At 51.8% G+C, this 13,036-nt stretch overlaps 1 protein-coding gene across 1 annotated transcript in view; it reads left to right on the top strand.

Moving 5' to 3' along the window:
- sgsm1a (small G protein signaling modulator 1a) overlaps positions 1–13,036 on the top strand; it is a 45,796-nt gene that overhangs the window by 15,661 nt on the left and 17,099 nt on the right. The window contains exons 5-12 of the mRNA XM_055655666.1: positions 674–741; positions 3,419–3,564; positions 4,889–5,020; positions 6,509–6,633; positions 7,707–7,774; positions 9,796–9,959; positions 11,811–11,940; positions 12,783–12,921. Of these exons, the coding sequence (XP_055511641.1) occupies positions 674–741; positions 3,419–3,564; positions 4,889–5,020; positions 6,509–6,633; positions 7,707–7,774; positions 9,796–9,959; positions 11,811–11,940; positions 12,783–12,921 (972 nt within the window). The remainder of the gene's footprint in view (positions 1–673; positions 742–3,418; positions 3,565–4,888; positions 5,021–6,508; positions 6,634–7,706; positions 7,775–9,795; positions 9,960–11,810; positions 11,941–12,782; positions 12,922–13,036) is intronic.

The following is a 13,036-nucleotide window of genomic DNA, read 5'->3' as shown; positions in this document are numbered from 1 at the left end:
CAGTCTGACTGTCTCCGACTACATTTTATCTCTGTTTGCTTTGTTGTTCCCTTCTCCCAGCTAACAATGATCTATTCTACGTGTTCCTTGATCTCCATTCCCTTTGCCCTGTTTTCACACCTTGCGCGTCCTTATCTATGCACCTCCCTCTCCCCGACATCAGTCTGAAGAAGGGTCTCAACCCGAAACGTCACCCATCCCTTCCCTCCATAGATGCTTCCCGTCCTGGTGAGTTACCCCAGCACCATGCATTGTTTGCCAGGCTGGGCCCTGCCCCCGCCTCTTATCCCCCCCCCCCCCTCACCCACCACAATCAGCCCGAAGAAGGGTCCCAACCCGATAAACATCAGCTATCCACAAACAGACACAAAAAGCTGGAGTAACTCAGCGGGTCTGGCAAATTCTCGGGAGAAAAGGAGAAAAGGGTGACGTTTCGGGTCGAGACCCTTCTTCAGACTTGACCCGAAACGTCACCCAGAGATGCTGCCTGACCCGCTGAGTTATTCCGGCCTTTTGTGTCTGTCGTCGATTTAAACCAGCATCTGCAGTTCCTTCCGACCCACGTGCGTAGTCCGCATTCCCCGGAGACGCTCCCTGTCCCGCTGAGTTACGCCAACGTTACGCGTCGATCTTCCGCTAATTTTCGTCAATGCCTTTTTCTTCCTCTCCTCAGTAAATATTACGAGAAGGAGGCTCTGCTAATGGATCCTGTCGACGGGCCGATCCTGGGCTCCCTGTTGGGTGAGCTCTCTTTCATTGTACTCCTGCCATACGGTACGATACAACTTTATTAATCCCAGGAGGGAAATGAATCTGCCAGCAGTCATAAAAAAAACACAAAATCCATGAAACATCAGAATCAGAATCACACTTTATTCGCCTAGTATGTTTTGCAACATATACGAGGAATTTCACTGGCCAGGTCAGTCATACGGTTAAGTAAGTAAGTAAGTTTATTGGCCAAGTATTCACATACAAGGAATTTGCCTTGGTGCTCCGTCCGCAAGTGACAACATGACACACAGCGACAGTTACGAATGACTCGGAAAACACTAAACATTAATAATAATAAAACGTTAATGATAAAACACCATTGATCAAGCATGTGAACCAATAAAATACCAGATCAAAAGGAGGCTACAGATTTAAAAGCAACAGATCACTCAAAAACACATTTTAACATGAACATCCACCACAGTGACTCCTCCACATTCCCCACTGTGATGGAAGGCCAAATAAGAACTTCAAGTTCTGCTCCGTTGCGTACGACATTGCACCGCTATAGGATGTTTAAGAAGGAACTGCAGATGCTGGAAAATCGAAGGTAGACAAAAATGCTGGAGAACAAATTCCCCAGCTCACAATAATCTACTCTACATGTTCCTTGATCTCCATTCCCTTTGCCCTGTTTTCACACCTTGCACGTCCTTATCTATGTACCTCCCTCTCCCCCGACATCCGCCTGAAGCAGGGTCTCGACCTGAAACGTCACCCATTCCTTCCCTGTTTTCACACGTTGCACGTCCCGAAACGTTGCCTATTTCCTTCGCTCCATAGATGCTGCTGCACCCGCTGAGTTTCTCCAGCATTTTTGTGTAACGCAGCTATAGGATCTTTGAGATAGACTAAGACTGATTCCCCCTCCCCCCCACCCTCCTTAATCTTTGCACCCTCCCCCCCCCCCCCCCCCCCCAATCCTTTCCACTCGACACTTTAATTTCACGTTTCATGTACCTTGTGTGATTTACGACTGTTGGCAGATCAACTTCCCTCCTGGGATCAATAAAGTCCTGTCGTGAACTCAACCCAACCAAGCCAGAGTGATACTTTACATTCACTGGTGCCGAGATACAGTGAAAGTAAGTAAGTAAGTCATTTTTATTTTATATAGCACTTTTAAATCAAATCATGTCGAGGCCAAAGTGCTTCTCACAGAGAAAATAAATTAGATTTCCATACATCCATTATAAAATAAAAAAATGAAAAAAAGACACAATACTCTGTAGGATTCAACATGAATGTGTCCCCCCCCCCCCCCCCCCCCCAACAACAGAATCAACACAGAATCAACAATCAACATCGCCAAACTGAGACCCTCTCTCACACCGCCCGCTGCTGAAAGACTCATCCATGCCTTCATCTCCTCCCGACTGGAATATTGCAACTCACTTCTCCTTGGCATCAGCTCCACCTACATCAACCGACTCCAACTGGTCCACAACGCAGCCGCCCGACTCATCACCCACACCAAATCCTGGCATCACATCACTCCAGTCCTCAAACAACTTCACTGGCTTCCCATCTCCCACCGGATCACCTACAAAATCCTGGTCCTCACCTACAAAGCCCTCCACCATCTGGCCCCCCCATATCTCACTGACCTCCTCTCCCCCTACCAACCCTCACGGTCCCTCAGATCCACATCAGCCGGTCTCCTCTCCATCCACAAGTGCAACCTCCGCAGTTTTGGGGACAGAGCCTTCTCCAGGGCAGCTCCCAGGCTCTGGAACTCCCTCCCCCAACTGATCCGCGATTCCGTGTCCCTCACCATCTTCCAGTCCCGCCTCAAGACCCATCTCTTCACCTCTGCCTATCCTTAGCCCCACGTCCCCCTCCCTTTTCATCTGTGCATTAATTGCCTCATACTGTGTTTTGTATTGAATTCTGTCTTTACTTTGTGTACTAGTCATGTCTCTACTATTTATTTCATTCCCCTTACATGTTTTTCCTCTATCTGCTAAATTTTTGTAAGGTGCCCTTGAGACTCTTGAAAGGCGCCCATAAATAAAATTTATTACTATTATTATTATTATTATTTGAGGCCTCCACAGCCAGTCGCCGCAACAGCGGCCCGATGTTATATAGGCCCTCCTGCCGGGAAGATTTTTCACAGAGAAAAACATTTTTCACACAGAGAGTGGTGAATCTCTGGAGCTCTCTGCCACAGAAGGTAGTTGAGGCCACAGTTCATTGGCTATATTTAAGAGGGAGTTAGATGTGGCCCTTGTGGCTAAAGGGATCAGGGTGTATGGAGAGAAGGCAGGTGCAGGATACTGAGTTGGATGATCAGCCATGATCATATTGAATGGCGGTGCAGGCTCGACGGGCCGAATGGCTTACTCCTCCTCCTATTGTCTATGTTTCTATGAAGATGGAACGGTGGCATCGGGTGAACAGTCCTCAGCAGCTTGGAAATGTCTGGAGCGGCCTGGCGAGGCTTTGTTTTGCGCACAACCCGGTAAAATCCCGCGGCAAGGCCTCACCGAGGCGACACACAAGAATCGCCGCGTTTCTGGCGCCGAGAAAGTTGCAAAAGTCCGCACTCCCACGGCCCCCCCCTCTCTCTCTCCATCGGGCCCCCCTCTCTCGATCACTGACTCTCCCCTCTCTCTCTCTCTCTCCCCCACCCCCCCTCCAGTCGGGCCCTGCGCCCTCGAATACACCAAGATGAAGACGGCCGACCATTTCTGGACCGACCCGTCAGCCGACGAGCTGGTGCAGCGACATCGCATCCACAGCGCCCACTGTCGACAGGACTCACCCACCAAGCGACCCGCACTCTGTGTGAGTCCACTCTCCCCCTCTCTCCCTCTCCCCCTCCCCCTCTCCCTCCTTCTCCCTCCCTCCTCTCTCCCTCTTCCCCCTCTCTCTCCTCTCTCTTTCCCCCTCTATCTCATTCCCTCTCTCCCCCTCCCTGTCTTTCTCCCCCCCCTCTCCCTCTCTCCCCCCCTCTCTCTCCCCCCCCCTCTCTCTCCCTGTCTCTCTCCCTCTCCCTTCTCTCTCCCTCCCCCTCTCTCTCTCCCTCCCCCTCTCCCTCTCTCCCTCCCCCCCTCTCTCTCCTCCACCTCTCTATTTCTCTCCCTATCTTCCTCTCTCTCTCTCTCTCTCCTCTCCTCTCTCTCCCCCTCCCCTCTGTCTCTCTCCCATCTCCCTCTCCCTCCCCTCCTCCCTCTCCCCTCTCTCCCCTCTCCCCCCCTCCCCCTCTCTCCCCCTCTCTATCCCCCTTGCCACCACCAGCAGCAGCAGTGAGTACACTGATCTGTGTAGCCAGGGTGAAGATGCTACTTCACAGGCCGTTGTGGGAACATCTCTATCTGAGACCACAAGATAGAGCAGAGAGTTGTGGACACAGCCCAGACTTTTAGTCTTCAGAGATACAGCAGGGAAACAGGCCCTTCGGCCCACCTAGTCCGTGCCGACCAGCGATCCCCGTACACTAACACTATCCTACACACTAGAGACAATTTACAATTTTACCGAAGCCAATTAACTGACAAATGTGTACGTGGTTGGCGTGTGGGAGAAACCGGAGCGCCCTGTTTCCGCGCTGGATGTGTAAATCCCTTTAGTAAAAAAATGGGTGCGGGCACGGTGGCGCAGCGGTAGAGTTGCTGCCTCACAGCGCCAGAGACCCGGGTTCGATCCTGACCACGGGTGCTGCCTGTACGGAGTTTGTGCGTTCTCCCCGTGACCTGCCTGGGTTTTCACCGAGAACTTCGGTTTCCTCCCACACTCCAAAGACGTGTAGGTTTGTAGGTTAATGGGACTGGTGTAAAATGTAAAAACTGTTTGTGTGTGTGTGTGTGTGTGTGTGTGTGTGTGTGTGTGTGTGTGTGTGTGTGTGTGTGTGTGTGTGTGTGTGTGTGTGTGTGTGTGTGTGTGTGTGTGTGTGTGTGTGTGTGTGTGTGTGTGTGTGTGTGTGTGTGTGTGTGTGTGTGTGTGTGTGCGTGTGTGTGTGTGTGTGCAGGATAGTGTCAGTGTGCGGGGATCGCTGGTGGACACGGACTCGGTGGGCCGAAGGGCCTGTTTCTGCGCCGTACCTGTAAACGAAGCGAGACGTCCTCTCCTTGCATTTGTTCGATGAGCTGATGCCTGCGTTACTTTCCAGATTCAGAAGAGGCATTCGAGCGGCAGCATGGACGATCGCCTCTCCCTCTCCGCGCGCGACTACGTGGAGTCCCTGCACCAGAACTCCCGAGCCACCCTGCTCTACGGCAAGAACAACGTCCTGGTTCAGCCGGTGAGTCACCGCCCGGCCGCACCGGCGATCTTCACCGGCACAACCGCTGACCGGACCGGCCAGACACGCGCGCTCAGTCTCTCACCCAGAGTAGGGGCAGCTAGTCTCGTAGTTTTAGAAATACAGCGCAGAAACAGGCCTCGCGCCCCACCGTGTCCGCGCCGATCGGCGATCCCCGCACCGTGTCCGCGCCGACCGGCGATCCCCGCACATCAGCACTATCCTACACACACTAGGGACAATTTACATGTATACCAAGCCAATTAGCCTACAAACCTGTACATCTTTGGAGGTGGACAAAAATGCTGGAGAAACTCAGCGGGTGAGGCAGCATCTATGGAGCGAACCCTTCTGGAAATAGGCGACGTTTCAGGCCGAAACCCGGAAGGGTTTCGTCCCGAAACGTTGCCTATTTCCTTCGCTCCATAGATGTTGCCTCACCCGCTGAGTTTCTCCAGCATTTTTGTCTACCTTCGATTTTTCCACCATCTGCAGTTCTTTCTTAAACAACTGTGCAACTTTAGAGTTTAGTTTAGTTTAGTTTGGAGATACAGCACGGAAATAGGCCCTTCTGCCCACCGAGTCCGCCATGGTCAGCCCTCTCCCATCAGGCAAAAGGGACAAAAGTGTGTAAACGCACACCTCCAGATTCAGGGACAGTTTCTTCCCGGCTGTTATCAGGCAACTGAACCATCCTACCACAAACCAGAGAGCAGTCCTGAACTACTATCTACCTCATTGGAAACCCTCGGACTATCCTCGATTGGACTTTACTTTGCACTGAAAATTATTGCCCTTTATCATGTATCTGTACACTGTGGACGGCCCGATTGTAATCATGTGTTGTCTTTCCGCTGACTGTACAAAAAAAGCTTTTCACTGTACCTCGGTACACGTGACAATAAACTAAACAGAACCAGGCCCATCGTGGTTGTGTGGCCATTCCTTCAGCAACCTGGCACCCAAAATTCTAGAACCTTCCGTAACCCCACTTTGCCTTGCTTTTAGAAAATAGGTGCACGACCAGGCCATTCGGCCCTTTGAGCTGATCATGGCTGATCATTCAAAATCAATACCCCGTTCCTGCTTGCTCCCCATATCCCTTAATTGTGTTAGCCCCAATACCCCTGTCCCACGGTACGAGTTCATTCCAAGAGTTCTCCCGAGTTTGCCCTGATTTGAACGCGGAGATTTACGGTAATGGCCGCTCGTCGGTACTCGGAGCTCTCGTGGACATTTTCCATCATGTTGAAAAATCTTCACGAGTCTTCCCGTGCTTACCTGCCGTTAGCGAGTCTTCCCGAGTACCTGCCGTTAGCGTTACGTGCCGCTAAGAGACGTCCCCGAGCTCCGACGTACCCGCTACGTTCATTCTCCGTGCTTACCACGAGTTTGATTTTTTTTAAACTCGGGAGAGCTCTTGGAATGAACTCGTCCCGTGGGACAGGGCTTTAAGAATTAAATCTCTCTTGAATACATCTTCCTCAGAAGGATGACATGGAGCCTATCCCAGGTTACCTCTCGCTCCACCAGACAGCCGACACCATGACACTGAAGTGGACGCCCAACCAGCTGATGAACGGCTCCGTGGGAGACCTGGACTATGAGAAGAGGTAACTGCCCTGTACCTGCCCCGAGCAGCGCACCTGGGGCCTGCACCTACATCACACACACCTACTACAAACACATGCCCTCGACACACGGACACAGAGATACACACACACACACACACACACACACACACACACACACACACACACACACACACACACACACACACACACACACACACACACACACACACACACACATACACAACAGAGAGACAACAAACAGAGAGACAAACGCGCACACACACACACACACACACACACACACACACACACACACACACACACACACACACACACACTAGGTGTAGGAGTAGGCCATTCGGCCCTTCGAGCTAGCACCGCCATTCAATGTGATCATGGCTGATCATCCCCAATCAGCACCCCGTTCCTGCCTTCTCCCCATATCCCCTGACTCCGCTATATTTTTAAGAGCCCTATCTATCTCTCTCTTGAAAGCATCCAGAGAACCGGCCTCCACCGCCCTCTGAAGCAGAGAATTCCACAGACTCACCACTCTCTGTGAGAAAAAGTGTTTCCTCGTCTCCGTTCTAAATGGCTTATTCCTTATTCTTAAACTGTGGCCCCTGGTTCTGGACTCCCCCAACATCGGGAACATGTTTCCTGCCTCTAGTGTGCTATAAGATGCCCTGTCATCCTTCTAAACTCCAGAGTGTACAAGCCCAGCTGCTCCATTCTCTCAGCATATGGCAGACAGTCTGCAAGATGTATTCAAGAGACACACACACACACACACACATACACACACACACACATGGACACACACACACACACACACACACACACACACACACACACACACACACACACACACACACACACAGACACACACACACACACACACACACACACACACACACACGGACACACACACACACACACACACACACACACACACACACGGACACACACACGGACACACACACACACACACATTTAGTCACACACACACACACACATTTTGCACTTTGTTTAGTCTGACTGCAGCAACTAGTTGCCTGGGTTGTGCCACCTTGGAAGTGGTTGCCTACATGTGATGTGACTTTGTTTTGCAGCATTTACTGGGACTACGCGATGACCATTCTCCTGGCCGAGATCGTTTACCTTCACTGTCACCAGCAGAGTAAGGAACCAACAATTCCTTCTTTGAATTTTGTACCGTTAGACGACTCTTCTGATCTGATCTACGAGTTCCACTGAGCCACGAACCAAACGTATTGTGGTCTAGTTTAGAGATACAGCATGGAAACAGGCCCTTCGGCCCACCGTGTCCATGCCGACCATCGATCACCCCTCTTTACACTAGTTCCATGTTAACCCACTTTTGCATCCTTTGTTTAGTCTGAGGGGCATTAAACCAGGCAGGCCTGGGGGAGAACGTGCAAACTCCGCACTTGAGCACCCGTGGTTGATCGAACCTGAGTGATCTGACTTTGTAAGGCAGCATTTACTCTACCACTGCTCCACTGCGACCCACCATGTTCTCCAGAGATGCCGCCGAGACCCGCTGAGTTACCTTCACTGTCACCAGCAGAGTCAAGAAACCGTTAAAGTATTCCTTCTTTGAATCTGGTGCTGTTTGTAAGTCGTTCAAATGGATCAATAATTTTGGTGACCTGATGGCTTGTCTACACTCCTCTTGTTTGTGAAACGTGAGGGCTTGCCACGAACCAAAGGATTGTGGAACTAGTTTAAGAGATACAGAGCTCCCATTGAGAGACAAGGACATGGACCATTGGGACATGGACCATTGAGGCCATGGACCATTTAGAGCACCATTTCGAGATGCAGATTTGGGCCATTGTGACCATGGGCCATTGAGACCATGCACTATTGAGATCATTGACCATTGGCATCCACTCCCTACACACGAGAGGGGCAATTAAACCCAGGCAGGGCATGGGGAGAACGTGCAAACTCCGCACAGAGAGCACCCGTGGTGAGGATCGAGACCTGGGCCATTGTCTCTGGTGCTGTACCATGGGCATTGCAACTCTGAGACCATTGCATTGAGACCATGGGCCCATGAGACCATGGGCCATTGAGACCATGGGCCATTGACCATTGAGACCAGACCATGGGCCAATGAGACCATGGGCCATTGAGACCATTGAGACCATTGACCATTGAGAACATGGGCCAATGAGACCATGGGCCATTGAGACCATGGAGACCCTGACCATTGAAACCATGGGCCAGGAAACCATGGGCCATTGAGACCTGGTGCATTGTTTTTGAGAACATTGACCTCTCAAATTGATCATTGACCATTGCGCCATGGACCTCTGGATTGTTTGTGGACCAACGTGAAGGGGCCATTGTTGAGAACATTGACCATTGAGAACAAGGAACATTGACCATTGAGACCATGGGCCACCATTGAGACCATGGACCATTGACCATTGAGACCATGGGCCAATGAGACCATGGGCCATTGAGACCATGGGCCATGAGAACATGGACCATTGACCATTGAGACCATGGACCATTGACCATTGAGACCATGGACCATTGAGACCATGGACCATTGAGAACATGGACCATTGAGAACATGGACCATTGACCATTGAAAACATGGGCCATTGAGACCATGGACCATTGAGACCATTGAGACCATGGACCATTGAGACCATGGACCATTGAGAACATGGACCATTGACCATTGAGACCATTGACTATTGAGAACATGGGCCATTGAGAACATGGGCCATTGTGACCTTGGGCCATTTAGAGCACTAGTCAGTGATGAGAACATGGGCCATTGAGAACACGGGCCATTGAGACCTTGGGCCATATAGAGCACTAGTCAGAGACGAGGACATGGACCATTGAGAGACCACCATATTAGTGTCCCCGGGACATGAGCACACTGGCATTGGCACCATTTCCTGCCCCTTCCCCACTTCACAAGGCTGTAATGAGCCTCTGTCTTGAACCACTGCAACACAAGTAGTGGGAAGACACCACATTACTCGTAAGAGACAAAGAAACAGAATCAGGCCATTCAGCCCATCGAGTCTTCCCCGCCCCTCGATCATGGCTGATGTATCTTCCCGTCTCAACCCCATTCTCCTGCCTTCTCCCCGTGAAAGTTGTGGCCGTCCGGCGGCTGTAAGTGAGTTGACGCCTGTTGTTGCCCCACAGTCGACAGTGGCGGGACCGTGGTCCTGGTGAGTCAAGATGGCATCCAGCGGCCACCGCTGCGCTTCCCGAAGGGCGGGCACCTGCTGGCCTTCCTCTCCTGCCTGGAGAATGGCCTCTTGCCGCGAGGGCAGCTCGACCCCCCGCTCTGGTCCCAGCGAGGAAAGGTAAGGCACCCTTCCTCTCCCCGCCCGATCACCCTCACCAGAACAAATGCAGGAAACACTCAGCAGGTCAGGCAGCATCTGCGGAAGGAGACACTGAGCTTGATGTTGGGTTTGTTGTCACGTGTAGCGAGGTACAGTGAAAAGCTTTTGTTGCGTGCTGACCAGTCAGCAGAAAGACAATACATGATTACAATCGTGTCCATTAACAGTGTACAGAAACATAGAAACATAGACAATAGGTGCAGGAGGAGGCCATTCTGCCCTTCGAGCCAGCACTGCCATTCATTGTGATCATGGCTGATCGTCCCCTATCAATAACCCGTGCCTGCCTTCTCCCCATATCCATTGACTCCACTAGCCCCTGGTGCTCTATCTAACTCTCTCTTAAATTCATCCAGTGTATTAGCCTCTACTGCCTTCCGTGGCGGAGAATTCCACAAATTCACAACTCTCTGGGTGAAAAGATTTCTTATCATCTCAGTTTTAAATGGCCTCCCCTTTATTCTTAGACCGTGGCCCCCGGTTCTGGACTCCACCCCCAACATTGGGAACTTTTCTTTCCTGATCCAGCTTGTCCAGTCCTTTTATAATTCTACACGTTTCTTTAAGACATGATACAGGGAGTAACATGAGTAACGTTTAGTGCAAGGATAAAGTCCAATCAAAGATATTGCAGGCGGTCAGTCCTGAACTACTATCTACCTCATTGGAGACCCGCGGACTATCTTTGATCGGACTTTGTCTTGCACGAGACATTTATTCATGTTTTTCCCAATAAAGTGGATCTCTTCACTGTGGGCGGCTCAATTGTAATCATGTCTTGTCTTCCCACTGACTGGTTGGCAGGCAGTGCCCGATGAGTGATAGGTGGAAAGCAAAGAACTGCAGATGCCTTTTTACAAAATGCTGGCTAACTCGAGCAGCGTCACTAGAATGTAGAAGATTGAGGGGGGGGATCTTGTAGAAACTTACAAAATTCTTAAGGGGTTGGACAGGCTAGATGCAGGAAGATTGTTCCCGCTGTTGGGGAAGTCCAGAACAAGGACTCACACAGTTTAAGGATAAGGGGGAAATCTTTTAGGACCGAGATGAGGAAAACATTTTTCACACAGTGAGTGGTAAATCTGTGGAACTCTCTGCCACAGAAGGTAGTTGAGGTCACAGTTCATTGGCTATATTTAAGAGGGAGTTAGATGTGGCCCTTGTGGCTAAAGGGATCAGGGGGTATGGAGAGAAGGCAGGTACAGGATACTGAGTTGGATGATCAGCCATGATCATATTGAATGGCGGTGCAGGCTCGAAGGGCTGAATGGCCTCTACTCCTGCACCTATTGTCTATGTTTCTATGAGAACACCGATCGATGACTTTTATGGTCAGGACCCTTTCTTCTGACTCAAAACGTCACCCATCCATGTTCTCCAGAGATGCTGCCTGACCCGCTGAGTTACTCCAGCATTTTGTGTCCATCTCTGCAGTTCCTCCTACAAATTTTTTAAAAACCTGGTTGAGTTATTTAGTTTAGTTTAGAGAAACAGCGTGGAAACAGGCCCTTCGGCCCACCGAGTCCATGCCGACCAGCGATCCCTGCACACTAACACTTTCCTACACACACTGGGGACAATTTACATTTACACCTACAAACCCGCACGCCTTTGGAGTGTGGGGGGAACCGGAGCATCCGGAGAAAACCCACACAGGTCACGGGGAGAACGTGCAAACTCCGTACAGACAGCACCCGTGGTCGGGATTGAACCCGGGTCTCCGGCGCTGTGAGGCAGCAGCTCTACCCGCTGCGCCACCGTGCCGCCCCTGGTTGGTCCCGGTTCACCTCCCTGTTGGTTCGATTCCAGGGCAAGGTCTTCCCGAAGCTGCGGAAACGGAGTCCCCCGGGATCGGCAGAGTCGAGCTCGGACAAGGAGGAGGAGGAGGCTACGGACTATGTCTTCCGGATCATCTTCCCCGGCACCAACCCCGACATCGGTGAGTGTCCCTCAAAAACCCACCGCCGTTCACCAGTGCAGAGGATAGGCGCGCAATGCTGGCCTAGCTCGACGGGACGGGGGCATCTCTGGAGAGGAGGAACGGGTGACGTTTCCGGTCGAGACCCTTCTTCAGTTTGCCAATACAGAGTCTGGGTGATGTGTGTGAGTGGGACTTGGAGGCTGGTAAACAGCGGCGCAGCGGTAGAATCACTGCCTCACAGCGCCAGAGACCCGGGTCTGTACGGAGTTTGCATGTTCTCCCCGTGACACGTGCGGGTTTGTAGGTTAACGGGCTTGGTGCCAGTGTAATATTGCCCCTAGTGTGTGTAGGATAGTGTTAATGTGCGGGGATCGCTGGTCGGTGCGGACTCGGTGGGCCGAATGGCCTATTTCCGCGCTGTATCTCTGAACTAAATTAGAATAAACTATGACCTTTCACCTTGTCACCTGCACCCTCTTCCTAGTTTAGTTTAGTTTAATTTAGTTTAGTTTAGAGATACAGCAAGGAAACAGGCCCTTCGGCCCACGGAGTCCGTGCCGACCAGCGATCCCCGCACCCTAACACACACACACACTGGGGACAATTGTTTTGCATGTACACCAAGCTAATTTAGCGACAAACCTGCGTGTCTTTGGAGTGCGGGAGGAATCCGAAGATCTCGGAGAAAACCCACGGGGAGAACGTGCAAACTCCGTACAGACAGCGCCCGTGGTCGGGATCGAACCCGGGTCTCCGGCGCTGTGAGGCAGCGACTCTACCGCTGCGCCCCCGTGCCTTGCTCCCCCCCCCCCCCCCGGAGACTGATGGTGTGTGCTTTGGTTCCCCCCCTCTGCCTGCAGCCCCCCAGGACCTGATGGACATTCCGGGAGGAGGGATCCCCCTCATGTGGCAGCCCAGCGGACGCAAGTCGTCGTGCTCCTCCTGCTCGCAGGGCGGCTCGTCGGACGGAGGGGCCTCCAACGGGTGCAATCACGAGAGGTAGGGTCCTCACTCACCCCCTCCACCCTCACCCCAACCCTGGCACAGTGAAGTACCATCGCTTCACACATCATGCATCACTCAGTACCAAGAGCGCGAGAATAGCAGATTGCAG

The sequence above is a fragment of the Leucoraja erinacea genome, chromosome 25 (genome assembly GCF_028641065.1).
Source record: "Leucoraja erinacea ecotype New England chromosome 25, Leri_hhj_1, whole genome shotgun sequence".
Lineage (NCBI taxonomy): Eukaryota > Metazoa > Chordata > Chondrichthyes > Rajiformes > Rajidae > Leucoraja > Leucoraja erinaceus.
This window is presented reverse-complemented; position numbering and strand designations above follow the sequence as displayed.